Genomic DNA, 27785 nt, shown 5'->3' with positions numbered 1-27785 from the left:
GCACAGGGACAAGACATGATAATAAATGACAAACATGACACTGCCACTTAAGTATTATTACCACAGCTGCATTCATGCTGACTCTTTCCCCTTTAAGGATTTATCTGGTGACGGTCAGCTCGGAAGTGGTAGGAGGGACCACAGAGAAACTTTGTGCTCAGGTCCATCAAGCAACAGAGCCTCTGTCATTGAAGGTGTCAATGGAGATGGAGGGTGGCAGCAGCACCATTCTACTGGAGGAAGCCGTAACACAGGATTTCTATCGCTGCACCTCCTTCCAGGTCAGCTGCAACTGTGCTGCGTTCGGCAGGCTACAACATTGTATAAGGCTTTGATAGAAATATATTATGTAGAACCATCATGCCAGTCTGACATGTAGATTAAGGAATCATGCCAGCTCTATCTATGACATTTCTAACTGCTAAGTTCCACAACAATGTGATCTACTGAATGTGGCCCTATTCTATCTTCTCACATGCAAAAGCATCTCGACTACAGTCAACAAGCCAATTTGTTAAATGTTGACGTCATTTGTTTACTTAACTAACACTGATCGGAGGCATCAGCTTTAATAGTAGCTGACCCTTTAAATCTGGTCTCTTTCCCGTCAGTGTTGGGTGTTACACAACCTGTTCCTCGCTTCATATTGATTTTAGTTGAACAGTAACTCCCACTAGTTGTACATACACTGAGTATACCAAACATTAAGAACACTTTCCTAATATTGAGTTTTGCCCTTAGAACAGCCTTAATTTGTCGGGCCATGGACTCTACAAGTTGTCGAAAGCGTTCTACATAGATGCTAGCCCAAGTTGGCTTGACGTCCTTTGGGTCAAGGACAATTCTTGATACACACGGGAAACTGTTGAGTGTGAAAAACCCAGCATTGTTGCAGTTCTTTATACAAACTGGTGCACCTGGCACCTACCATACCCAGTTCAAAGGCACTTCAATATTTTGTCTTGCCAATTCTCCCTCTGAATGGCGCACAGACACAATCCATGTCTCAAGGCTTAAAAATGATTATTTAACCTGTCTCCTCCCCTTCATCTACACTGATTGAAGTGGATTTAACAAGTGACATCAATAAGGGATCATAGCTTTCACCTGGATTCACCTGGTCAGTCTGTCATGGAAGGAGAAGGTGTCCTTAATGTTTTGTATACTCTGTGTATATCAGATTACAGTTGATAGAAACTCCTGACTCTTTTTCTGGTCATCTTAGACTCATGCTAGCTATACATATTTCATTCAACAACACACATTCATGTCAGTCTTTTATTCTGAATAGTTTGGATGTAACTCAGTCATGTTGTGTGGAACTCAACTTGGTTTCCAGGCTGTATGCAAAATGATCCAACCCATGAAATGTAATGGCTGTTATTTTAACCTCAGCATAGTGAAGTATGACTATCCACCATTTTGACAAAAAGCGCTCTTCTCAAACTACTGTTAGGAGAGCCAAGCTATGGTTATTAAGAGCTAGAGAAACATCCATTGTCCTGTTCTTCATGGTGTACAGGTACCCACAGTGAAGACTGACAGTGTGACCAGTGTCCATGTTAGCATCAAGGGGAGGAAGGATGAGATGAGTAAAAAGACCAGGATGTTTATCAAGCCCAAAAGATTCCTCACCATTTTCCAGACAGACAAACCAGTCTACAAACCTGGACAGACAGGTAGTTAGATACATTATTTGATGAACACTGAAATGTACTAAACTGACCCTTTTCGTCTGTTGATAATGTTGAATGATAATTATACATACTCATTTTGAGGAAAGGTCATTACTGAAATTGATGATGAATATATTGTATATAGACAGATGTTATATAGATACATGTTTCTACCACTTTTCCAGTCAAGTTCCGAATCGTCTCGCTGGATGCTAGTTTCTTGTCATTCAATCAGATGGTAAGTTACTCTCAGTGTTATTCAATAAAAATAAAGTTAGTCTTTGAAAGCATTTTTAACTTGGGTTGTACAGGACAGCCCAGTGTTGGTCAGCAATGGAACATTTTAGGGAGGTGCTGTGTGGTTTGGGAGAGGTTTACTCTAGTTTAGTAAGGAAGGGACGTGATGGAGCAATGATTTCATTCTCTTGCAGTCCCATTTCTTTTATGGGGCAGTGTGGGTGGCTGGGTGGGTGGGTGGATCAGAGTTCATTTGGCCCGGCTGTTTGATCAGAGCATCTGAATCGAAAGGAGCTCAAAGCCTGCTCTGTACTGCCACTCTGTAGATGCCTCTACTGTGGAAACTGTTTTGGAAAGTTATGTATTTAATGTTTTAAACCCATTTCTGACACCAAACAATTCTGGGAGGAAATACAAATACAGTTTAAACATTTTTTGGGGGCCCAATGTAAATGCTGAATGTTTGTTTCTCTTTTCTAGTATGAAACAGTGGAACTTCAAGTGAGACTCATTCAAATCTATTGCACCTAAACTAAATCTGCATATATAAGATAAGCAATAATAATGTCATGATCTCCCTTCGAAAATATTTCCTGTCAATATGTACTGCGGCATAAATTGATACAATGCCTGCCTCTGTAACAAAAACACCTTCCTTCAACCTACTATATACAGGACCCCAACTCCAACCGCATTGCTCAGTGGTTGAACCAGTCAACAGTGAGTGGAATTCTGGACCTGTCCCACCCCATGTCTGCAGAGGCAACGCAAGGAAGTTACATCATCACTGCATGGAATGAGAAGGGAGAACAAACCTCCCAAAACTTTGACATCAAAGAATATGGTGATGTCTTCTGTCTGATTCTATTGTTTTTACATTGTGATTAAATTGTGGTCTGTGATTTGTTTCTGGTGTAGTTCAACAGACATTGAAGACGTAATATCAACATGTATCTTTTACAGTGTTGCCCAAATATGAGGTGAAAGTCCATCTTCCCCAAACAATAACTATTCTGGACAATGAAGCAACACTGAGAGTTTGTGGAAAGTAAGTGAATAAGACGATGGCGCGTGACAGACAATATGATGATAATGACCAGCAAGATAATGATAATGACAAACAAGCTTTTACACAAGGACATTTTATGGGCAGAATATTAGGACTTAATATGTGTGTTGCATAGACTATACTTTATAGATACTGTCCCATGTTTGATACTTGCTCATGTTCATAGCTGTTTTTTAAATTTAATTTTACAACACATGTATGTATATACCATTATTGAATTGTCATTCTTCTGGTGACTTTGTTTCTAGATACACTTATGGAAAACCAGTCCTGGGGTCTGTCACGATGAAAGTTTGTAGAAATGCCATTCGACATTACTGGTTATATGGTTCTAGTAATATCTGCGAGTTGTATATTAGGAAAGTAAGTGTTTTTTATTCTTGTTACGCTAAATCCTTCGATAACAAATAGAACTCACTGTGGTGAGGTTTATGGAAGCATACTTTCGTAGTGGAGCTAAGCTGACCTACAATATCTGTACTCATTCTCCTTAGACCGACAAAACTGGTTGTGCAACCCAAATTATTGACGTGACCCGATTCGCTCTAAATGAATCAAGGTTTGATGACTTTGAAGTGGAGACTGAGATGGAGGAATATGGAACGGGTAGGAGAGAACTTCATCTTTAACGTAGAGGTGTTTACATGCTCAACTGTTAACCTCTGACCCTTGCCTGTGTTCTCTCCAGGGGTCATCCTTAAAGGTAGTGGCAAGGCAAGCTTTACCGATGTCATCGTAACTGTTTGTTTTGAGGACGTGCCCCAAGCATATAAACCAGGGATTGCATATGAGGGGAAGGTGAGGACAAAATATATTAAATGCCTTTTTAATAACACTGCAGGGAAATGGATTGCTTAGGAAAATCTTTGAAAGATGTTATGATAAATGTTAACGCATCATTTGGAGCATCTAAACCATGATTTTGATGTGTTGTGTGCAATGGGAGTTTACATGTAGTATATTGGACATCTGCAGTCATCCTGTCCTGTGTTTTCAGATCAAAGTGACCGGTCCAAACTCTACTCCCATTCCCAATGAGCCTGTGTATCTCTTCCTACAAAACAGTGGCACATCTGAGGACTGGACTCTCACCACAGACAGCAAGGGCATTGCTTCCTTCTCTCTAGACACTTCTCTGTGGAGTTCTGAGTCTGTGTCTCTGTCGGTCAGTTGTCACTCACTCATGTTTTCCTCTAATTATTTCATGATATATTATTTAAATATAAAAATGTTTGTTCAGAATGAGATCATTAATTTATCATGGTGTATTCCCTAAGGTTACTACAATTGTTTCTTTTTCATATATTTTCTGTATTTCTTCAACCAGGCTCGTTATCAAAAGGTTAGGGAGGATTATCGGTACACGCACGGCGTGCGTAGACCAGAATATACATCCGCTGACCATTTTGCAAGGAAATTTTATTCCAAGAGCAAGAGCTTTGTGAAGATAATGCAGGGCAAAGGGAAGTTCTCCTGTGAGAAGGACGGTATTGTTCTTGCTCGCTACATCATCCAGGGGGAGGAGCTGATGAAGGGACAGAAGACCCTGAACTTTTTCTATCTGGTAAGGTTAAAGAGATGTTTCACTCAAAATACAACCTAATTTCCCACTTACTTTGACTGTGGTTTTGGAATATATATATATATTACTTACTTTGGTATTTGATTGTCATGTCTGGAAAGATTTTAATGGATCAGGCAAACCCATACAGTACTTTACATGCAGCTGAAAAGTGATCTTATGTCCCAGGTTATATCTAGAGGCAGCATTCAGCAGCATGGCTGTCTTCCTGTGACTGTTAATGAAGGAAGAGGTAAAGGAATTGGTCTTGGATTCTCCCGAATGCTTCCTGACATTTTTTTCTTCAGGACTTCACAGAACCTCACTTGATTAGAGAATATACCCCGTCGAAAGGCCTAATGGCATTAAACTGGCATGGGATGAAAATCTGTCATGATAGGATTCAATCAGCCAGATTATATCTTCAATACAAGTTATTACTGCACAGTGCAAAGTATATTTAAATATCATAGACTAATCACAGATCACAATGTCCGTATTGGATGACTGGTGGTTTACGGTGACTTAATTTCATTCGCATTGTCTGTCTCTCATTTCAGTAAACCAAGGGGAGCTGACTCTCTCGCTGCAGCGAATGTCTAAGCTGACCCCTTTAGCCCAGGTAGTGGTGTATACCATGCCATGGGGAGGCAGTAGCAGACAGTCGAGACTTCCCCATTCAACTCTGCCTGAAAAACAAGGTAGGCAACTAGGCACCTTTCACCAGCTACATGAGGTGTCAAAATGTCACATCAGAGAGCCAGAGCCATATTGTTATGCAGGTGAATGAGGACCCAAAAGCGACTTAGCGAAGTCTTTATTCCAGTATATTATTATTATTCCAGTATAAGGCAAAAGTAAATATCCTGGAAAACTCAAGAAGAAAACAAAACAGGAAAAAACTTAAATCCACTCGTAGTAACGAGGACAGACTGGAGACTCGACCATTGACTGCAGGTTGCTTCGGGAAGGCACCGACCGTAGCAGACTAAGACACCTGCTCACACGCAGCATCTGAAGGAGACAAGACACGACAGGGCGAGACAAGGACACAGCACAGCGAACATCATACAAGGATCCGACAAGGACAGAAGCGGAAAACAAGGGGAGAAATAGGGACTCTAATCAGAGGGCAAAATAGGGGACAGGTGTGAAAAGACTAAATGAGTGAGTTAGGAGAATGAGGAACAGCTGGGAGCAGGAACGGAACGATAGAGAGAAGAGAGAGAGGGAGGGGGAGAGAGAGGGATAGAAAGAGGGAACGAACCTAATAAGACCAGCAGGGGGAAACGAACAGAAGGGAAAGCCAAGGACAAGACAATATATGACAAAACATGACACATATGGATATATCGGGGCAACGTGCACTACAATCGATTTCCAAAATGACTTTGCATCAGACTATGGTATGAAATGCTTCAACTGCACCTCTTGGATCATCACAAAATTGTTGTCTGTTTCTGTTCCTCTACACAGTACTCCAGCACTGTTATTATATGTGGGCTCTGTTCCAATATGCACATCAGTTTGCTACTGTACTTGAAATGAACCAATGTGTTGGACATATATGTTAGTATACAGTACCTTCAGAAAGTATTCAAACCCCTTTACTTTTTTTTCACATTTTGTTGTGTTAGAAGGAATTTAGAATTGATTGAATTTAGATTTTGTGTCACTGGTCCTCATCCTGTTTGCAACAAGGCCCTTAAGTAATACTGCAAAAGTTATGGCGAAGAAATTAATTTTATGTCCTGAATCTCAGTGTTTTGTTTGGGGCAAATCCAACAAAACACATCTCTTAGTACCACTCTTCATACTGCATTTTCAAGCATGGTGGTGGCTGCATTGTGTTATGGGTATGCTTGTCATCGGCGAGGTCAATTCCATACCTGGAGTTGCTTACCAAGATGACATTGAATGTTCCTGAGTTACAGTTTTGACTTAAATCGACTTCAAAATCTATGGCAAGACTTGAAAATGGCTGTCTAGCAATGATCAACAATCATCTTGACAGAGCTCAAATATTTATTTTAGCTTAATTGGCAAATATTGTACAAGCCAGGTGTGCAAAGCTCTTAGACTTAACCCCAAAATACTCACAGCTGTAATCGCCACCAAAGGTGCTAATACAAAGTATTGACTCGGGATGAACACTTGTGTAAATTAGATATTTCATTATAAATATATTTACGAACATTTCTAAAACATGTTTTCACTTTGTTATTGTTGTGTGTGTAGATGGGTGAAGGGGAAAAAAACATATTACATTTTCTTTTGAATTCAGGCTGTAACACAACAAAATTTGGTGTAAGTCAAGGGTATGAATACTTTCTGAAGGCATTGAAGATATATTTAAACATTTGCTGTGATGTGTTCTCCTTTTCTCCTCTCCAGGTGTCCCTGAAGTTCTCATCCCTCCAGGAGTTGCCAGGGGAGAAGACCTCTCTGAGCCTCCAGGCCCACCCAGGGTCTCTGTGTTCTCTCAGGGCCATCGACCAGAGTGTGCTGCTGCTGCAGCCTGAACAGGAGCTCAGCCTAGACTCTGTACGTTCTCCATGGGTGTGTCCCAAATGGCACCCCATTCCCCATGTAGTGAACTACTTTTGGGCCTCAAAGGGGTTTGGTCTAGAGTCGTGCACTATATAAGGAGTAGGGTGCCATTTGGTACAGTACACAGCCCATCCATTGACTTGATTTGATTGACTAACCACTGATCACACAAATCCCCCTTTGCCATTGATTTTGTTGCACTCATGTATTTCAAGATAGGATCTGGCTTACTTTCAGCTTCTTCTAACTATGGTTTAACAACTGTCTGATACTTAAAGTTTAAACTTTTGGGACTATTCCATTGGTTCTCTTGTACCACTCAAGCTAAATCAAGTATTTGCTATATGTATTTAACCCAGGTGTTATCCTATGCACTGACCTTGTTCTGACCCTGTAACCTCTGATCACTTTCTGACCATGTCAAGATGCTGTGGATGATCTAGTCAGTATTACAAGAGGTATATTACTTCCCTCTCTGCAGGTCTTCAGTCAGCTGCCTGTTCAGAAGTTGTCTGGATATTCATACAAAGTGGAAGACTCTGACCCCTACCCATGCCGACCTGAAGAGGAGATGGAGGTGCCCCCTCCACCTGTACCTAAACAGGCCGATGATTTGGAAGCAACACCTGTACCTGATAGGAAAAAACGCTCATTCTGGTTTGGCCCCAACAACGACAAAAACGACGTTTACAACATCTTTAAAGTAAGAGTCTCAAATAAGTTTGTTATTGTTTTGTCTGTTTGGGATATGGAAAGTGTTTGTGTACTTAATATTTAAGTAAGAGGTTCAAGCTAAAATGCTGTCTTTTTGAAGTAGACACTGAATAAATTAAAATGGAATGTGGTCTGTGAAGTGATGTTTCAGAAAAATGTAGAAAGACATGTACACAGTATTTACAGAAATGTTTGGGTTTTAAAACTAATACCCACATAATTTAGCTGATCTGAAATACAGGTATGATATGGCCTTTATTTCTGGACACTGTTTTAGAATTTTCTGTACATTTTAATTTTAGGAAGTTGGAATCAAGATCCTGACCAACTCTGACGTGAAAAAACCTTTTGACTGTAACCTACACTTTTCTATGGACTTATATGGTATGATACACTACTTTGTAAACCTTTCTAGTCTTAACCTAATAAAGGATTGGTTTCTATTTACATCTATCCTATTTAAATACGTAGATGAAATTGATGCTCCATTGCTAGTTGCCAACATGATGCCAGAGACCTCAGCAGCTGAAGCCTCTGCCGGGCCTAAGGAGACCGTCCGCACATACTTCCCTGAGACCTGGATCTGGGACCTGGTGCCTGTGGGGTAAGCACTGTAACAGACACCATATTTGGAGTCCATGACCATAAACCATGTGTTCAAATGGTAACATAAATTTTGTTTTTATTGCACCCTTTTCACCACCAGAGATACAGGAGAGGTGGATGTTGAGAAGACTGTCCCTGACACCATCACCAAGTGGGCTGCAGGGGCATTCTGTACTTCCTCAGTGGGTTTTGGCCTGGCTCCCAACACTGGCCTCACTGCCTTCCAACCCTTCTTTGTGAGCTTGACGCTGCCCTACTCTGTCATCCGGGGGGAGGTGTTCACACTCAAGACCACAGTGTTCAACTACCTCTCCAAGTGTGTCATGGTAAGCCCTCCCAGTATTGTCTATTTCTTTTACCACTCCAGTCCCACTTCATTTGGATAGTCCCTATAGACAACCTGACGCTCTGACACTAAGGACGAGAGAAGAGGACGTGTGGAATCTAGGAAAGACTTGAGATTGACCCCATGTGTTTTCTCCTAGGTGAAGGTAATTCTAGCTGAGTCGGACCAGTTCACAGCCAGGCCATGTGAAGGCTGCCAGTACACCCTGTGTCTGTGTGCTGAAGAGAGCAGCACCTTCAAGTGGATCCTCACCCCAACTGCTCTGGGTGAGCCATACAGTACTTTCTGTCAATCTATCACAAGGCTCCAAATGTACTCCCTGGTCCTTCCCACTAATTCTTCTGTGAGGTGTAATAAATATGGTGGTAACTCCACTAAACTGCTTATACCTATCCAGACCCTTAATTAATGTAAATGTTGACAGGTTAGGGCCAAAGAGGGGGTAGGATGTGAATTTTGCCGTCTGTGGTGCCTAAGGACAGCGTTATTCACTTCGCACAGCTCTCGTCAGACTGAAATGTAAGAATATTCAGTTATGTATCTAGTGGTCCTTCTGTAGCTCAGTTGGTAGAGCATGTAACGCCAGGGTAGTGGGTTCGATCCCCGGGACCACCCATACGTAGAATGTATGCACACATAACTGTAAGTCGCTTTGGATAAAAGCGTCTGCTAAATGGCATATATTATATTATTATTATATTAATAGACATGGCTCAAATACATTCCTTGTATATATCCAAGCCCTGTAAAGAAATGTTGACAATCGCTTGTACTAACAAGTCAAGAGGGATATCTGAGAAAGATCTCCCTTGGGGTATCAAATAAATGGAGGGAAGGAAGGAAGGAATGAGGGTGGGTGGGAAGGAACGAACGAGGGAGGATGGGAAGGAACGAGGGAGGGAAGGAACAGTTGAGCCAGGGTTCATGAGTGACTGAGGAGTGGCGAGAGGATTCTTTTTTTTTTTTATCATGTTTTTATTTAATTAGGCAAGTCAGTTAAGAACAAATTCTTATTTACCAAAAGGCCTCCTGCGGGGATGGGGGCTGGGATTAAAAATAAATTATATAAAGAAATATAGAACACGACACACATCACGATAAGAGACAACACAACACAACATAAAGAGAGACCTAAAATGACAACACAGCACGGCAGCAACACATGGCAGGAGCACAACATGGTAGCAGCACAAAATAGGGTACAGACATTGTTGGGCACAGACAACAGCATAAAGGGCAAGAAGGTAGAGACAACAATGCATCACACAAAGCAGCCACAACGGTCAGTAAGAGTGTCCATGATTGAAATAAAGATGTCCAGTTTGAGTGTTTGTTGCATCTCGTTCCAGTCGCTAGTTGCAGTGAACTGAAAAGACGAGTGACCCAGGGATGTGTGTGCTTTGGGGACCTTTAATAGATTGTGACTGGCAGGACGGGTGTTTGTGGAGGATGAGGGCTGCAGTAGATATCTCAGATAGGGGGGAGTGAGGCCTAAGAGGGTTTAATAAATAAACAACAACCAGTGGTCTTGCGATGGGTATACAGAGATGACTAGTTTACAGAAGAGTATAGAGTGCTGTGATGTGTCCTATTAGGAGCATTGGTGGCAAGTCTGATAGCTGAATGAAAATGAACATCTAGCTGCTCGAGAGCACCCTTACCTGCCGATCTATAAATTACGTCTCCATAATCTAGCATGGGTAGGATGGTCTTCTGAATTAGGGTTAGTTTGTCAGCTGGGGTGAAAGAGGAGCGATTACGATAGAAGAAACCAAGTCTAGATTTAACTTTAGGATGAGAGGGTGACAGGAAGCAAGCTGATGGGTGACTGGTCTAGACTGGAATGTTAATGTCTCCCTGTCCTGAACTATAGGGGAGGTGAGTGTGAAAGTGAGCGCAGAGGCATTGAAGACTGAGGAGCTCTGCGGCAACAAAGTGGCCACGGTGCCAGAGAAAGGAAGCATTGATACCATTGTGTAAACACTGCTGGTAGAGGTGAGTGTCTGTCCTGTATAGCAAGTCCACTGTTTCTCCCACTGTGATAACATGTTTTCAGTAACACTAGGGTGAGGGTAAATACATTAGATTTTACATCCCCTGCTATTGTATGTTTGGTATTTTGATGAGGAGACCAACATGGTTTGGTGTTTTAAGCTTAAATACAGTTAGACACCGTCCCATGGATAATAAATAAAAAAGGAAATATTTTTACAAGTTTGAAGAAAAATGTAATCTGTGAATGAATTAATTAATGCATATTTTGGGGGATTTAGTCGTATAGCTGGACTGACACAAGACGGCCTGGGACGTAGACTTATCTGAACAGTGTACTTTTCAGGTCAAAAGCCTCCCGGGTGGCACAGTGGTCTAAGGCACTGCAGTGCTAGCTGTGCCACCAGAGACTCTGGGTTTAAGCCCAGGCTCTGTTGCAGTCGGCCACGACCGGGAGGCCCATGGGGCGGCGCACAATTGGCTTAGCGCCGTCCGGGTTAGAGGAGGGTTTGGCCGGCAGGGATCCCCTTGTCTCATCGCGCACTAGTGACTCCTGTGGCGGGCCAGGCGGAGTACGGTGTTTCCTCTGACAGATTGGTGCTTCTGGGTTTGATGAGCGCTGTGTTAAGAAGCAGTGTGGCTTGGTTGGGTTGTGTTTCGGAGGACGCATGGCTCTTGACCTTCACCTCTCCCGAGTACGTACGGGAGTTGTAGCGATGAGACAAAACAATTGGATACCACGAAATTGTGGGAAAAAACAAACATTTAATTAACCTTTAAGTGATTACCATATACATTTTAGTATCAAAAGAACTGGAGTTGTCATCATTAGATTTTTATTTTGGTGCTGTTTTTCCTGAAAATGGTCCCTCTATTAGGCCGAGGGAACCCAGGAGACGGTTAGCCACAACGCCCTGCTCTGCCCTGCAGGTGATCTCCTGACCTCTCAGTCATTTTACTTTCTCATAATTACCCTGATGATTAAGTTGACATGCATTTGTTTTGGTTTAGATTAAATACTTTTTAATTGGTTATACCAGTTTTCAAGTCACTCAGTCTGTCTCATTTATCTGTCTCCAGAGGGCCCAGTGGAGAAGGACATCTCTCTGAAGTTGCCTGAGGTGTTTGTGGAGGGCTCTGCCAAGGCCTCTCTGTCAGTACTAGGTGAGAATACTCAGCCTGTTTTGTTGAGGTTTCACATCTAATTCTAAGTTTTATCAAATGTTCAGGATATGTTTTCCTTTTGGTGCAGATGAAGTGTAGGCAAGGATTTTTCATCCATGTATTCATGATGGGGCAAGTGGATATTCAACTATTCAACCTGCAGATCTATGATTGCCTTAAGGTTATGGGTGAGGACAGGGATAAGCATTGATTAATGTTAGGGTAAGGAACAGGGATCTGCACGTCAAATAACTGCCATTAATTAGAGACCAATGTTTGATTGCTTGCCTCAATGGTTGGTCTCTTTCACCAGGCGACCTGATGGGCCGGGCCATGAAGAACCTGGACAGCCTGTTGCAGATGCCCTATGGCTGTGGAGAGCAGAACATGGTGCTGTTTGCTCCCAACATCTACATCCTCAACTACCTGCAGAGCACCAGGCAGCGCACCAAGGAGATCCAGACCAGGGCCACAGGCTTCTTAGAGAGTGGTGAGGAAGCTGGGTCTGGTTCAGTAAGGCACAACATAACAAAACTGTTTTAAAATATGTTGCAATGAAAAACAAGCATTTATTATCAGACATGTTCAGTTACAGCCTACACTCCCTATTTTCTTCAATATCATTAAAATAAAATCTCCCTACTGGACACAACCCTGGTAAATAGGCTGCTAACTATTCTGAAGACAAAGGCTTAATTTAATACATATAATGGGATATGACAAAATAATTTGCAATAAGCCTTGTGCTAAAAAGACTTGTGATTGAACAGGACTCTGAAAAGATGACCACGGTCTCTAACAGTTTGTAGTCTGATCATTTCTATGTGCATCTCCCCTCTGACTAGCAACAACATGTTGCCTATATTTGGCACAAAACCAGTTAACTGCACCTTCCACATACAGTACCTGTCCCTAGAAGGAGAGTCTGTTTGTTCATTTGGCCATTTGTGTTGCAGGCTACCAGAGAGAGCTCAACTACAAGCATGATGATGGCTCCTACAGTGCCTTTGGGAAGAGTGATGAGTCTGGAAACACCTGGTCAGTTTATTGCAAGTCCACAGTCATAATACCGTCTCTTAGATTATTCTACAATGTAAATGTTTTTTTTAAGTCCCTCTAGAAAATGACATTTGATTTAAGGGTGTTAACAATATGTAATAAAGGTAGAATGTGATTGTCTCAAATCCATATTAGGATGTGATGAAGCCAATTGTTATTGTGGCAAAGTTAGGGTTGGCTTTCAGCACATACAGTATGGCTACTAGCCACTGTTATCTAGATTCCATGATCCATAGTTTAGGTAAGGCTCACCACATCTAAATTCAGCAAAAAAATAAACATCCTCAATGTCAACTGCATTTATTTTCAGCAAACTTAACATGTGTAAATATTTGTATGAACATTGTATGAACAAGATTCAACAACTGAGACCTAAACTGAACAAGTTGGACAGACATGTGACTAACAGAAATGGAATAATGTGTCCCTGAACAAGGGGGGGGGGGTGAAAATCTAAATTAAGTCAGTATCTGGTGTGGCCACCAGCTGCGTTAAGTACTGCAGTGCATCTCCTCATGGACTGCATCTGATTTGCCCGTTCTTGCTGTGAGAAGTTACCCCACTCTTCCACCAAGGCACCTGCAAGTTCCTGGACATTTCTGGGGGGAATGGCCCTAGCTCTCACCCTCTGATCCAACAGGTCCCAGATGTGCTGAATTGGATTGAGATCCGGGCTCTTTTCTGGCCATGGCAGAACACTGACATTCCTGTCTTGCAGGAAATCACGCACAGAACGAGCAGTATGGCTGGTGGAATTGTCATGCTGGAGGGTCATGTCAGGATAAACCTGCAGGAAGGACCTGCCTTGCAATATGCCTACAAGCCCTCAGTCCAGCCTCTCTCAGCCTATTGCGGACAGTCTGAGCACTGATGGAGGGATTGTGCTTTCCTGGTGTAACTCAGGCAGTTATTTTTGCCATCCTGTACCTGTCCCACAGGTGCCACCTAATGTGAAAAGGTGACGTTAAGGGCAGAGATTCAGCAGGAGGTTCTGGTGCAAAAGTGTCCCATTCTATTTAGTGCAATGGTGGAATCGGTATAAAATCCTAGATAACTAAACACAAAATACTTGATAACAATACATATCGTACAATCAAATACATGTACTTTACATAATTCATCCTGCACTGACACCTGGGATAATGTACTGTTCAGGAGGACCTTAGGACCCCACGTGTGCCCCAAAAAAAGCACATGCTGAGCACAACAAGAATCCCAAGCATGTTTTAGCCTGCCCTGAGAACACACCACCTCCGAAAGTTACCAGAGTCTGACTAGTCCTGACATCTTTTGTGTATCTCCAGAACAGTACACTTGTATCTGAAGGGCTTAACAGGTTTTCCCACCCTGTTCTTTATCTTGGTGCACCATACCATGTGAATGTTTTAAACACTGCAAGGATTTTTTTTCCTGATATCGGTTGATATCAGTGTGACTTTGAAACTCTGTCGCACCTGAGAGTACTGTATGATATTGGATGAAGTTTACTGTCACCCTTTGGTGTTATAGGGAGGGGTCGGGGATCAAGTGTCACTCACTGCCTACATTACCGCTGCACTGCTGGAGCTGGATGGCAACACTACTGTGAGTTATGACCTTTCTCTCTTTCCATATCCATGTCTTTTTATATCATATTGATAAACAAGATGTACAGCCCTAGGGGATATTTCTGCTTAGCCGTCCCACTATTTCCTAGATAGAAATACATATCCATCAGTGCATTGGGAAAGTATTAGACCCCTTGACCTAATCCACATTTTGTTACGTTACAGCAGGGCTGCCCAACCCTCTTCCTGGAGGTTTTCAGTCCAGCCCTAATTTAACACACCTGATTCTACTAATTAGCTGCTCAACAAGACCTTAACTAGCTGAATCAGATATGCTAAATTAGGGTTGGACTGAACCCACAGGACCGCAGAACTCCAGAAAGAGGGTTGGACAGCCCTGCGTCTCAGCCTTATTCTTAAATTGATCAAATTAAATGTTTTTGTCATCAATCTACACACAATACCCCAAAATGACGACAAAGCTGAAGCTGGTTTCTAGAAATGTTTGCTAATTTATTAAAAATAGAAACAGAAATAACGTATTTACATAAGTATTCAGACCCTTTGCTATGAGACTCGAAATTGAGTTCAGGTCATCCCGTTTCCATTGATCATCCATGAGCTGTTTCTACAACTTGATTGGAGTGCACCTGTGGTAAATGCAATTGATTGGACATGAATTGGAAAGGCACACACCTGTCTATATAATCTATATAAGGTCCCACAGTTGACAGTGCATGTCAGAGAAAGGAAAACCAAGCCATGAGGTTGAAGGAATTGTCCGTAGAGCTCCGACGAGAGGATTGTGTCGAGGCACGAATCTGGGGGAAGAGTACCAAAACATTTCTGCTGCTTTGAAGGTCTCCAAGAACACAGTGGCCTCCATCATTGTTACATGGAAGACATTTTAACCACCACAACTCTTCCTAGAGCTGACCGCCCAAAACTCAAGCAATCGTGGGAGAAGGGCGTTGATCAAGGAGGACAAAGTACCTGATGGTCACTCTGACAGAGCTCCAGATTTCCTCTGTGGAGATTGGAGAACTTTCCAGAAGGACATTCATCTCTGCAGCACTCCACCAATCAGGCCTTTATGGTAGAGTGGCCAGACAGAAGCCACTCCTCAGTGAAGGCACATAACAGCCCGCTTGGAGTTTGCCAAAAGACACCTAATAGATTCTCAGACCATGAGAAACAAGATTCTCTGGTCTGATGAAACCAAGATTGAACTCTTTGGCTTGAATGCCAAGCGTCACGTCTGGAGAGAGCCAGGCACTGTGTGGACATGTGTGTGGACATATTTAACTACTCTTGTGGGGACATCTGGGGACATGTTGGTCCCCACAAGGTCAAATGCTATTTTTAGGGTTAGGCGCTAAAGTTAGAAGCTAGAGTTAGATTTTTGGGGTAAGGGTAAGGTTAGGGAAAATAGGGTTTTGAATGGGACTGAATTGTGTGTCCGCACAAGGTTAGCAATACAATACTGTGTTTAAATACATACAGTACCAGTCAAGTTTGGACACACCTACTCATTCCATTGTTTTTCTTTATTTTTACTATTGTAGAATAATAGTGAAGATATCAAAACTATGAAATAAAGGAATGGAATCATGAGTCTGTAATACCAACATGTTTCAAGCAGACCACCATAGTCCCTGTGACCCAGTACACGAAGGCAACCTGCCCGTAGCATTCACATCTGTATCCATGAAGTGCTTTGAAAGGCTGGTATTGGCTCACATCAACACCATTATCCCAAAAACCCTAGACCCACTTCAATTTGCATACCGCCCAAACAGATTCACAGATGATGGAATCTCTTTTGCACTCCACACTGCCCTTTCACACCTGGACGTTGCCAAGGGCTAAAATTTAAGTCATTCCTATTTCAGATCACGCTGCAAGTCCTGCATCTCCCATCTCCGCGGCAGCGTAGCCTAGTGGTTAGAGCATTGGACTAGTAACCGGAAGGTTGTGAGTTCAAACCCCCGAGCTGACAAGGTACAAATCTGTCGTTCTGCCCCTGAACAGGCAGTTAACCCACTGTTCCCAGGCCGTCATTGTAAATAAGAATGTGTTCTTAACTGATTTGCCTGGTTAAATGAAAGTAAAATAAATAAAAAATGGTTTATAGAAGCAGGTACCCACTTGCCATCTCTTCATTGGTTATACACATGTGGGTGATTGAAATACTAAATGTTTTGCCTGTTGTCGTGGTAATACTATGAAAGTGTAGATGCCAATCACCATATAAGTTCAAAGATGAAAAAGCCTGGAAGGAGGAGAGAAGACTATTCGGTTGGCTGGTTTTTGTGTGGATTAATTGTTGGACCTTGTGCATTTCAGGTAAAATAACAACTCAATGTTTATATCCCAGGACAAATTAGCTAGCAACAACAAGCTAGCTAAATAGGACAAATTAGCTAGCAAGCTAACTAGCTAAATTGCCATACATGTTTAATGCTTTTCGACCTGTCCCCAAATGAATGTCACTGGTTCAGAGTTTGTTTTGATATTTTAACCTGCGTGTCGGGATCGCGTTTGGTGTAGGGGGACAAAATGTATGTACGATAATACTTTTTTTTTTTTTTTCTTACAAAAAAAAGTTTCCCCAATTTCGTGGTATCCAATTGTTTTGTCTCATCGCTACAACTCCCGTACGGGCTCGGGAGAGACGAAGGTTGAAAGTCATGCGTCCTCCGACACACAACCCAACCAAGCCGCACTGCTTCTTAACACAGCGCCATCTAACCCGGAAGCCAGCCGCACCAATGTGTCAGAGGAAACACTGTGCACCTGGCAACCTTGGTTAGCGCGCACTGCGCCCGGCACGCCACAGGAATCGCTGGTGCACGATGAGACAAGGATTTCCCTACCGGCCAAACCCTCCCTAACCCGGACGACGCTAGGCCAAGTCGCTCTGGATAAGAGCGTCTGCTAAATGACTTAAATGTAAATGTAATTGTGCGTCGCCCCAGATAATTCTTTAAAAAAATATATATATATATATTATTTTTACTTAGAAATTGCACTGTTGGTTAGTAAGCATTTCACTGTTGTATTCGGCGCACGTGTCACGGTCTTCATATGGTGAAGGAGAGTCGGACCAAACCGCAGCGTGTCGATTGTGATCCATGTTTATTTAAACAAACGTAAACACGACTAAACACTAACACTACAAAACAATAAACTAAACGAAAACCGAAAACAACAAAATCCCATGTCACACCCTGGCCTGACCAAATACATGAAGAAAAACACAAAATACTTCGACCAGGGCGTGACAGAACCCCCCCTAAGGTGCGGACTCCCGAACGCACCTCAAATCAATAGGGAGGGTCCGGGTGGGCGTCTGTCCATGGTGGCGGCTCCGGCACGGGACGTGGACCCCACTCAGTTAATGTCTTAGTCCCCTCGCCTTGCGTCCTTGGATAGTCCAACCTCGCCGCCAACCATGGCCTAGTAGTCCTCACCCAGAACTCCACTAGACTGAGGAGCAGATCGGGACTGAGGTGAAGCTCGGGACTGAGGTGAAGCTCGGGACTGAGGTGAAGCTCGGGACTGAGGTGAAGCTCGGGAGTGAAAGGAAGCTCAGGAGTAAGAGGAAGCTCAGGAGTAAGAGGAAGCTCAGGAGTAAGAGGAAGCTCAGGCAGGTTGATGATCAGATCCTGGCTGACTGGCAGATCCTAGTTAACTGGCGGATCCTGGCCGACTGACAGATCCTGGCTAACTGGCAGTTCTGGCAGATCCCAGCTGACTGGCAGCTCTGGAAGAGCCTGGTTGACTGGCAGCTCTGGAAGAGCCTGGTTGACTGGCAGATCTGGAAGAATCTGGCTGACTGGCAGATCTGGAAGAGTCTGGCTGACTGGCAGATCTGGAAGAGCCTGGTTGACTGGCAGATCTGGAAGAGCCTGGTTGACTGGCAGTTCTGGCAGATCCCGGCTGACTGGCAGCTCCTTGCAGACTGGCAGCTCCTTGCAGACTGGCAGCTCCTTGCAGACTGACAGCTCTGTCTGCTTCATGCAGACTGACAGCTCTGACTGCTCCATACAGGCTGGCAGCTCTGACTGCTTCATGCAGGCTGGCAGCTCTGGCTGCTCCATGCAGACTGACAGCTCTGGCTGCTCCATGCAGACTGACAGCTCTGACTGCTCCATGCAGGCTGGCAGCTCTGACTGCTTCATGCAGACTGACAGCTCTGGCTGCTTCATGCAGACTGGCAGCTCCTTGCAGACTGACAGCTCTGACTGCTCCATGCAGGCTGACAGCTCTGACTGCTCCGAACAGACAGGAGACTCCGGTAGCGCAGGAGAGGAGAAAGGCTCCGACAGCGCTGGAGAGGCGGGAGACTCCGACAGTGCAGGAGACTCCTGCAGCAGCGCCGGACAGGCGGGAGACTCCGGCAGCAGCGCCGGACTGGCGGGAGACTCCGGCAGCAGCGCCGGACAGGCGGGAGACTCCGGCAGCAGCGCCGGACAGGCGGGAGACTCCGGCAGCAGCGCCGGACAGGCGGGAGACTCTGTAAGGATGAGCCGGAGAGACAGCCTGGTGCGGGGGGCTGCCACCGGAGGGCTGGTGCGTGGAAGTGGTGACGGATAGACCGGGCCGTGCAGGCGCACTGGAGCTCTTGAGCACCGAGCCTGCCCAACCCTACCCGGTTGAATGGTCCTGGTCGCCCTGCCAGCGCGGCGAGGTGGAATAGCCCGCACTGGGCTATGCAGGCGAACTGGGGACACCGTGCGCAAGGCATGGCACTTGGCTCGATGCCCACTCTAGCCCGGCCGATACGCGGAGCTGGAAAGTACCGCACCGGGCTGTGCACCCGCACTGGGGACACTGTGCGCTCCACAGCATAACACGGTGCCTGCCTGGTCTCTCCAGCCCCCCGGTAACCACAGGAAGTTGGCTCAGGTCTCCTACCTGGCGTAGCCATACTCCCTGTGAGCCTCCCCCCAATACATTTTTTGGGGCTGACTCTCGGGCTTCCATCCGCTCTGCCGTGCTAGTTCCTCATAATGCCGCCACTCTGCTTTTGCTGCCTCCAGCTCGGCCTTGGGGCGGCAATATTCTCCTGGCTGAGCCCAGGGTCCTTTACCGTCCAGTTCGTCCTCCCATGTCCATTTCTCCAGGTAGTGCAGCCTCTCCCACTGCAGCTGCTGCTGCTCCTGCCTCTGTTGCCTCTCCTGTGGCTCCTGCCTGTTGACACGCTGCTTGGTCCGTTTGTGGTGGGTGATTCTGTCACGGTCTTCATATGGTGAAGGAGAGTCGGACCAAACTGCAGCGTGTCGATTGCGATCCATGTTTATTTAAACAAACGTAAACACGACTAAACACGAACACTACAAAACAATAAACGAAACGAAAACAGCCTATACATGTGTCAACTAACATCGAACAAGGACATCAAGACACTCAGGACAATCACCCACAACACAACCAAAGAATATGGCTGCCTAAATATGGTTCCCAATCAGAGACAACGATAAACACCTGCCTCTGATTGAGAACCACTTCAGACAGCCATAGACTTTCCTAGAACACCCCACTAAGCTACAACCCCACTAAGCTACACACCACATACAAAAACCCATGTCACACCCTGGCCTGACCAAATACATGAAGAAAAACACAAAATACTTCGACCAGGGCGTGACAGCACGTGACAAATAATTTGATTTCATGTAATATATTTGAGATTCTTCAAAGTAGCCACCCTTCGCCTTGACTGCTTTGCACACTCTTGGCATTCTCTCAACCAAAATTCAAGAGCTTTGTAAGTTTCTTCAAGTGCAGTTGCAAAAACCATCAAGCGCTATGATGAAACTGGCTCTCATGAGACCACCACAGGAAAGGCAGAACCAGAGTTACCTCTGCTGCAGAGGATATGTTCTTTAGAGTTACCCGCCTCAGAAATTGCAGCACAAATAAGGGCTTCAGAGTTAAACAGACACATCTCAATATCAAATTTTCGGAGGAGAATCAGGCAGTAATGGTGGAATTGTTGCAGTGAAACCATAACTAAAGGACAACATTAAGAAGAAGAGACTTGCTTGGGCCAAGAAACATGAGCAATGGACATATGACTGGTGGAAATCTGTCCATTGGTCTGATTCCAAATGTGAAATTCTTGGTTCCAACCGCTGTGTCTTTGTGAGATGTGGAGTAGGTGAACGGATGATCTCCGGATGTGTAGTTCCCACCGTGAAGCATGGAGGAGGAGGTGTGGGGGTCCTCTGCTGGTGACACTGTCAGTGATTTATTTAGCATTCAAGGCACACTAAACCAGCATGGCTACCACCGCATTCTGCAGTGATACGCCATCCCATCTGGTTTGCGCTTAGTCCCACTATCATTTGTTTTTCAACAGGGCAATGACCCAACACACCTCCAGGCTGTGTAAGCGCTATTTGACCAAGAAGGAGAGTGATGGAGTGCTGCATCAGATGACCTGGCCTCCAGAATCACGACCTCAACCCAATTGAGATGTTTTGGGATGAGTTGGACTGCAGAGTGAAGGAAAAGCAGCCAACAAGTGCTCAGCATATGTAGGAACTCCTTCAAGACTGTTGGAAAAGCATTCCAGGTGAAGCTGGTTGAGAAAATGCTAACAAAGCGGTCTTGTGCAAAGCGGTCTTCAAGACGAAGGGCGGCTACTTTAAAGAAACTCAAATATATGAAGAAAATAGTAAAAAATAAAGGAAAAACCTTTGAATGAGTAGGTGTCCAAAGATTTGACTGGTACTGTGCATGCATACACCTAATTTATTTGTATTGCTAACATTATTTAGTACTCATACCCATATTAAAGACCTGATAAAAGGTCTTGGTTGTATTAAATAGGGAACGCAGTGGAAAGCCCATAGACATTTTGCAACTGAATTAGCATTTCTTATTGGTCCAGGTATTCCCTCATAGTTTCAATCAGTGTTCCTCTGTCTGGTGCCTAATGAACACAACACTGTTGTATTTGTATGTGGGTGTGTCAGGACCCCATGGTGGAGAAGAGTCTGGTGTGTCTAAAGGCAGCAGTGTCTGACAAGCTGGACAACACCTACACCACAGCCCTGATGTCCTACACATTCGCCCTGGCACAAAACCAGGATATGAGGGCCAAGCTCATCACCCACCTGGACAAGATTGCTGATACCTCAGGTATGTGTCTTGTCTCTTTGTGAAAATGTCTTGTCTTTACCTGTCTGTCTGACTGCCGTGAAACAGTCACTGTCGACAACGAAAATGACCACAGGTGGCAATCGTCACTGGGAGAGAGCAGAGGCTTCTGGGCGGAAGACCGACTTTCTGGAGGTGGAAATGACATCCTACGTGCTGCTGGCGCTGCTCTCAGGCCCCTCCATGCCAGGTTTTGGGCTGGACTACTCCACCGCCATCGTCCGCTGGCTGGCCCAGCAGCAGAACCCCTACGGAGGTTTTGCTTCCACACAGGTACTTTTTTGTTCTGGTAGACATTAATTCACTAGCACCTCATCTGCCTGTCGCCCTACTGTTAGTACATGGTTAAACATTGATCACACCAAATACTTATTTTACATGAAATGTACCATATTGGACATTTTATTTAAGCCTTACTTCATAACACATTGTATGGATTTCCTTGAATTGTTGTGATTCATTTTAGATTCTCAATGTATTTCTTTGTTATATTGATTCTCTCCATCTTCACCCAAGCTACAGTCATCCAGATTTGTTTTTGCAACAGTATCTCCCTCTTCTTCCTCTGTCATCAGGACACAGTGGTAGCACTGCAGGCTCTGGCCAAGTACGGTGCTGCCACCTTCCAGTCCAGAGGGCGCCAGTACAGTCAGTGTGAGCTCAGCCGGAGGCCTGAATATGGAGTTCACTGTGAATCAGAACAACAGGCTTCTCTATCAGGAGGAGCAGCTGAGGGAGGTCCCTGGCGACTACAACATCAAGGCACAGGGCAAAAGCTGTGTGTTTGTGCAGGTCAGGCTCCAGTCATTAGCCCTTTGCTGCCTCTACATGCAGTCCCGAGTGTCTGGTTTGTGTTCAGTAGGGCACACTGTTGAACAAAAACTAACGTTTCAACCCTAGAGTGTCAGCATTAATGGAAGTGTACATTGTGTACTGTACATTGAAATGTGGATGTTGAATTCATGCATCTCAATGGTATTGTCTGTTTTCTTTTCAGATCGCCATGCACTACAATATTCCCCCTCCTGATTTCTCTGCTTTTAACATCTCAACAGAGACGCTGGGGAAATGCAGCGGCACCAAGAAATCAATGATTGTGTCTGTGGATGTAAGGTACGGTGGTATTCCTTTTAACCTTGAAAGAGCACCTGACTGATTCTGGTAGGACAAGTGAACAAAGTGACTGAACCACCAGTGTGTAGATGTCAATATCTTTAAAGCTGCTATATGTAACTTTTTGGGCAACCCAACCAAATTCACATAGAAATGTGAGTTATAGATCTGTCATTCTCATTGACAGCAAGTCTAAGAAGCGGTAGATCTGTTTTTATGTGTGCTATTTAGTTTAGTTTTTACATCTTTTACTTTCAGTTTTGTACACCAGCTTCAAACAGCAGAAAATACAATATTTGTTTTTATTGAAGATATATTTCAGAGCTTTAGATCGTACAATGATTCACTCGACACCATAGAGCCCCACAATGGAGATGTCATAATACCCAGAAAACCTTGCGGTCAAGCATGGAAATGGTTCAGGTCGTTTTTTAAAATGATTTATTTTAGAAACACTTAAACACTTTTTTGGGAGATCAATACAGGCGAATATATATTGATAAGTCATCTTGTCCTAGAGAGATTTACACGGTTATCAAAACGTCACGCCAGGTAGAAAACGATTGGAACTGTTTGACCTCTAGGTTTTTGGGTATTATGACTCATACTGTGGTACTCCTTGTTTTGTCACATAAACATAAATTAGGCAAACTAGTAGAATTGTAGCAACCAGGAAATGGTGAGATTTCTGCATATTTGCAACTTTTTAAGGTAATACAGTATGTTACCTTCATCTGACCTGTTTGACTGACAGGTACAACGGTCGACGAGAGGAGACCAACATGGTGATCATCAATGTCAAACTTCTCTCTGGCTTCGTCCTGGACAAGTCCTCCCTCAGGCCTGTGAGTCAATAAGAGAGCCTTAGTTGAGGGTAACGCATATACAGTTTAATCAGGGCCAGGAGTTTTACCAGGTTGGTGAACACTCCTGGCCCTAAGTATAATCCCCTCCTGGATTAGTTAATGTATATTAATGATAATGGCGTCTGTTCTAATTGTAAGTATTGTAAATGCCAGTGGTTGTCCTTTGGACTAATCAGTTCTACTGTCTATGACAATGTTAACCTGTGTTCGGTTCTTCCAGTTGAAAAATGACCCCACTGTCAAACGAGTTGACCTGGAGGAAGGACATGTCATCATCTACCTAGATGGGGTAGGAACATGAATAATGAATGTTGCATCTAAACAGGCTGCTCTCTTTATCGGTCACATTAACCTGGTTGGATGTGGTCTCATTTGTATCCACACACTGGATTTAACTTGAACAGTAACATCAAAGTAAGACCGTAGTGGAAGTTTTATACAGGAACACTATATGAATCAATAACATTGAACTGCAGTGTCAAATGTATTATTTCCTTTTCTTCCAGCTTATTCAGAAGGAAACTAAGACGTACAGCCTGGCCATAGAGGAGGTTGTGCCTGTGAGAAATCTCAAACCAGCTGTGGTGAAAGTGTATGACTACTACCAGACAAGTAAGAATTCTATTTAACACCGACAGTAAAAACGTGTTCTCATGCACCGAAAACATTGTTCCCCAGTCTATATTAGTCCTTTGAAATAGCGCACCGTGAATTGAAAATAACAACATATACAGTAGTTGTTTGGATGTTGCTTTTTTTTGTCTATTAATGAAGACTACATGTTTCTATTAACCAGTTTCCAAACCACCCATTTCTCTCTGAAATATTTGGTGGCACTGGCATACCTGTCTGGGTTCCATACATACCTCTTGTTCCCTAAAGAAGGAAACAAGACCTCACCAGTGGGACCATTGGTTCTCCCCTGAAGTGGGAGTTTAATGATGTTGACTGACAGAAAGGGAAGTCAAGTTAGCATTAGAAAGAAACTAACCTCTGCATTATCTGTTCTGTTCTCAGGTGATGAAGCTGTGAGTGAATACAGCTCCCCATGTGCAGAGAGTAAGTACAAAACCTTTCTATAACCAAACCTACTCGTCTCATACTTCTGTTTGTGAAATTAGCCTCAATGACAAATGTAGATATTAATGTGTATGTTCACTGTTTGTTTTATAGAGTAAAATCCTAGGACAAGCAGGGAATGCTCTATTGATGTTTGACATTTTCACAGGTGATGAAATCAATGAAGTGTGAAAGAAAGAAAGAAAATCACAAGCTGACTGGACCATGGCTCAACCAATTGCTTTCCTATCAAGGAAGTCATGTTTTTAGGTAGAGCTCATAAAACCTCTACAGTTCATGGTACCACATTGACCAACTTGTGATCCGTTTTTAACAGAAGTGAATTTTTAAAATGTGTTTAATAGATGGGCATTACAATGTACTTTTAATAATTTTTTAATTAAAAAAAAAAAACTTTGATTTATGTTAAAACGATTATGTGAGATCGTTATTTCAAAAGTAATATCAGTGTTTCTACTGCGACGATGAGAATGAAATGTTTCAATAAAACCATGGCCATGCTGCTATGATTTCAAACCAGACTTACAGTAACATTTCTGTTTTAATAGATCTGACAATATCCATACAATCCATACATGAAAGTGCCGTATAAAACAGTGTACCGTCAACATAATATAGTCTGAAGATGGTGTGAGAGATGTTCTACACGGTGTTGAGGGAGTGTAGACAGTTGTGTGACCCTGTGAGTGTTCTTTTAAGTATACTGAAGTGTATTCTGACCATTCTTTTGAAATGACAAAAACAAGTAAATTGCTTTTTATACAATACTGGTTGAATGATGAGTAAATTTACATTTTCATACAGGCATCTTTTTTTTATATAACACTATGATATACCTCTGGTCAATGCTGAATATTTGGTTGCACCCATTTCGGTGTGGGGAAAAAATAAACAGGAAAATATATTAAGGTCTTTTCTCACTAGTCTTTTTTCCTCTTCTTGACAGTTTACAGTACTACTGTATCTCAGGCAGGTTAACCATAAATAGAAGAAGAGAACTACATTTCACAAGGCTTCTCAATAAACCGAAACACCCAGGTTTACATGTTCAAAATCACAGCATAGTCTTCTTTAAAAAGATATTCAGATGGTGATTTATAAATGTGATCGTGTCGCCTGTCCGAGTCCTTTACAATGATTTGTCAAGCTACCAGATCATTTGACGTTCTATTAAAGCTTAAATGCACCCTGAGTCTGAAAACAAGCCCATATACCCTGTGCACTTGTGTAGATCTGTGTAAGCAATAGTATATGGCGACAATTCCACATTGCGTATCAGAGAGCCATATGTAGCTACCACCTCTTTACCAATCATCTCAGATCAACACAAGAGCGTAGGATGCAGTGGGGGATGGAACTTGGAATTCAGGGAATGTTACTGTTCGCATGTACTTGTGTATTGCTGCATCAAAACAGCAGTCAGACTCCCATCTCCCTTCCCCATGCAAGTCTGTTGAATTCTGATACTGTTAACAAAGATTGTAAACCAGCATGATCAACAGTTACAGACTAGGAGTATTACGACACATCAAGGCACAGAATGATTAGCAATTTTATAATGACATGTACTGTTGTCTCATTTATGTAGTCCCTAGATCTCCTGGTGTTGTAGGCTGGCAGTGATGGAATGGCTGCTTACGCAAGGGGTCAAGTTATCAGGACTTGGCAAACAGACTGTGTGTGTCTTTAGGAGTAGTGTAAGACGGACACAGTGGAATCTAGTTCAGTAAAGTAAGATCACAGAGATGGATCAAGATCTAGTTTCATCTGTGGAACTTAAATTAAGTATGGACTCCTGAGTTGGTGTGTTGTGTCATGGTCTTACTGATTTCAATTCGGTTTTCTCCATTTTCAATAGAATTTCTTTTAAAGCATTTCTTAAATGATTTACATCTTTCACTCACTGATAAACTTAAGTAGATTTGGGCAAATGCCTTTGTATTCTTTTTGAAACATTCCATAAAAACGACCATCTGTTTGAAACCATTGTTATGTCATTTGGCAATATTCCACGTGTGTAAAAAAAAAAAGAAAGAAAAAAAAACTATCAAAGACATTTACTGATACACAAAATAGGTCTCACGCAAGAGACTAACTAAAACAAGATCTCCATTTGGCAATATAGAAAGGCTTTTGAGCAGAAAGTCTGACAGTTATGTCGTTTGGTTATATACAGTGTGTGTGTGTCTCTTCCAGGGCTCCCTTTTTTAATGAGTGGGCAGAAGCAAGTAGAAAAACCAGTGGAGAAAAAATGTATATAGTGAAGTGAGAGACGTGAATTTTAAAAATAGATATAATGAACTTAACAAAATAAAAAGGCAATTTCCCAATATTGGGAGAGGCGCTAGAAGGAAAGGCCTGAATCTCTTGAAGTGTTCCTGCCGAAACAGTCTCCTTATGTCAACGTACGCAAGTCTCCAGTATTAGTTCATGAACTGTGTGTAGCCCTCGGCTCCGGTTACTATAACGTCCATCCATATCCTCATGGCCTCCGGGGCAGGGGCCACCATGTAGTAGAGTCTGTCATGAGTCTTCACACAGAAGGTCAACGAGGGATTGGGGCTCTGGGATTGGAGGAGAGAGAAAGGTCAAAGGTCAGTAATATGGAGCTGAAGTATAATTTAATGACTCCGATTTAGCACTCGATGTTAAGGGGTGTGAAAGTGCGGAAGCTACCCATATCCTTTTTGGGGATCATTGGAGGCTAGATCGAATGCAGAATGTGGGTGGAGAGTTTTTTTTCTACGTGCTAACCCTCAGATATTGTCTCTGATTCAACTAAAATAACCAATATCATGCTCTGTCCCTATATATTTTTCCTAAATTAATTGGTCATGATGGGTGTGCTACAATAATCAAATATCAAAATCGACAACCCAAAAACCACAGGCAAGGGTTAGTTGCTATACATTTGCCCATATAGATTTTTTTCAACTGATTGTCTTGGTGCCGGACAGTGGGGCTTCTCCTTGGCCGAGTCACACGTCTGTCATTTGAACAAGTAAAAAGAAAAGTGAGCCCTACGCTGCGCTACC

The 27785-nt window shown here is 43.3% G+C and overlaps 1 protein-coding gene and 1 pseudogene across 1 annotated transcript in view; one reads left to right on the top strand and one right to left on the bottom strand.

The window, feature by feature from the left end:
- Positions 1-148: 148 nt before the first annotated feature.
- LOC123992310 lies at positions 149-25271 on the top strand (annotated as a pseudogene).
- LOC123992309 (pleckstrin homology-like domain family B member 1) overlaps positions 25257-27785 on the bottom strand; it is a 96448-nt gene continuing 93919 nt past the window's right edge. Inside the window, 1 exon segment of the mRNA XM_046293467.1 lies at positions 25257-27314. Coding sequence (XP_046149423.1) covers positions 27174-27314 — 141 coding nt within the window. The 3' untranslated portion in view covers positions 25257-27173.

This window comes from Oncorhynchus gorbuscha, linkage group LG13 (assembly GCF_021184085.1).
Source record: "Oncorhynchus gorbuscha isolate QuinsamMale2020 ecotype Even-year linkage group LG13, OgorEven_v1.0, whole genome shotgun sequence".
NCBI classification, from domain to species: Eukaryota; Metazoa; Chordata; class Actinopteri; order Salmoniformes; family Salmonidae; genus Oncorhynchus; species Oncorhynchus gorbuscha.
This window is presented reverse-complemented; position numbering and strand designations above follow the sequence as displayed.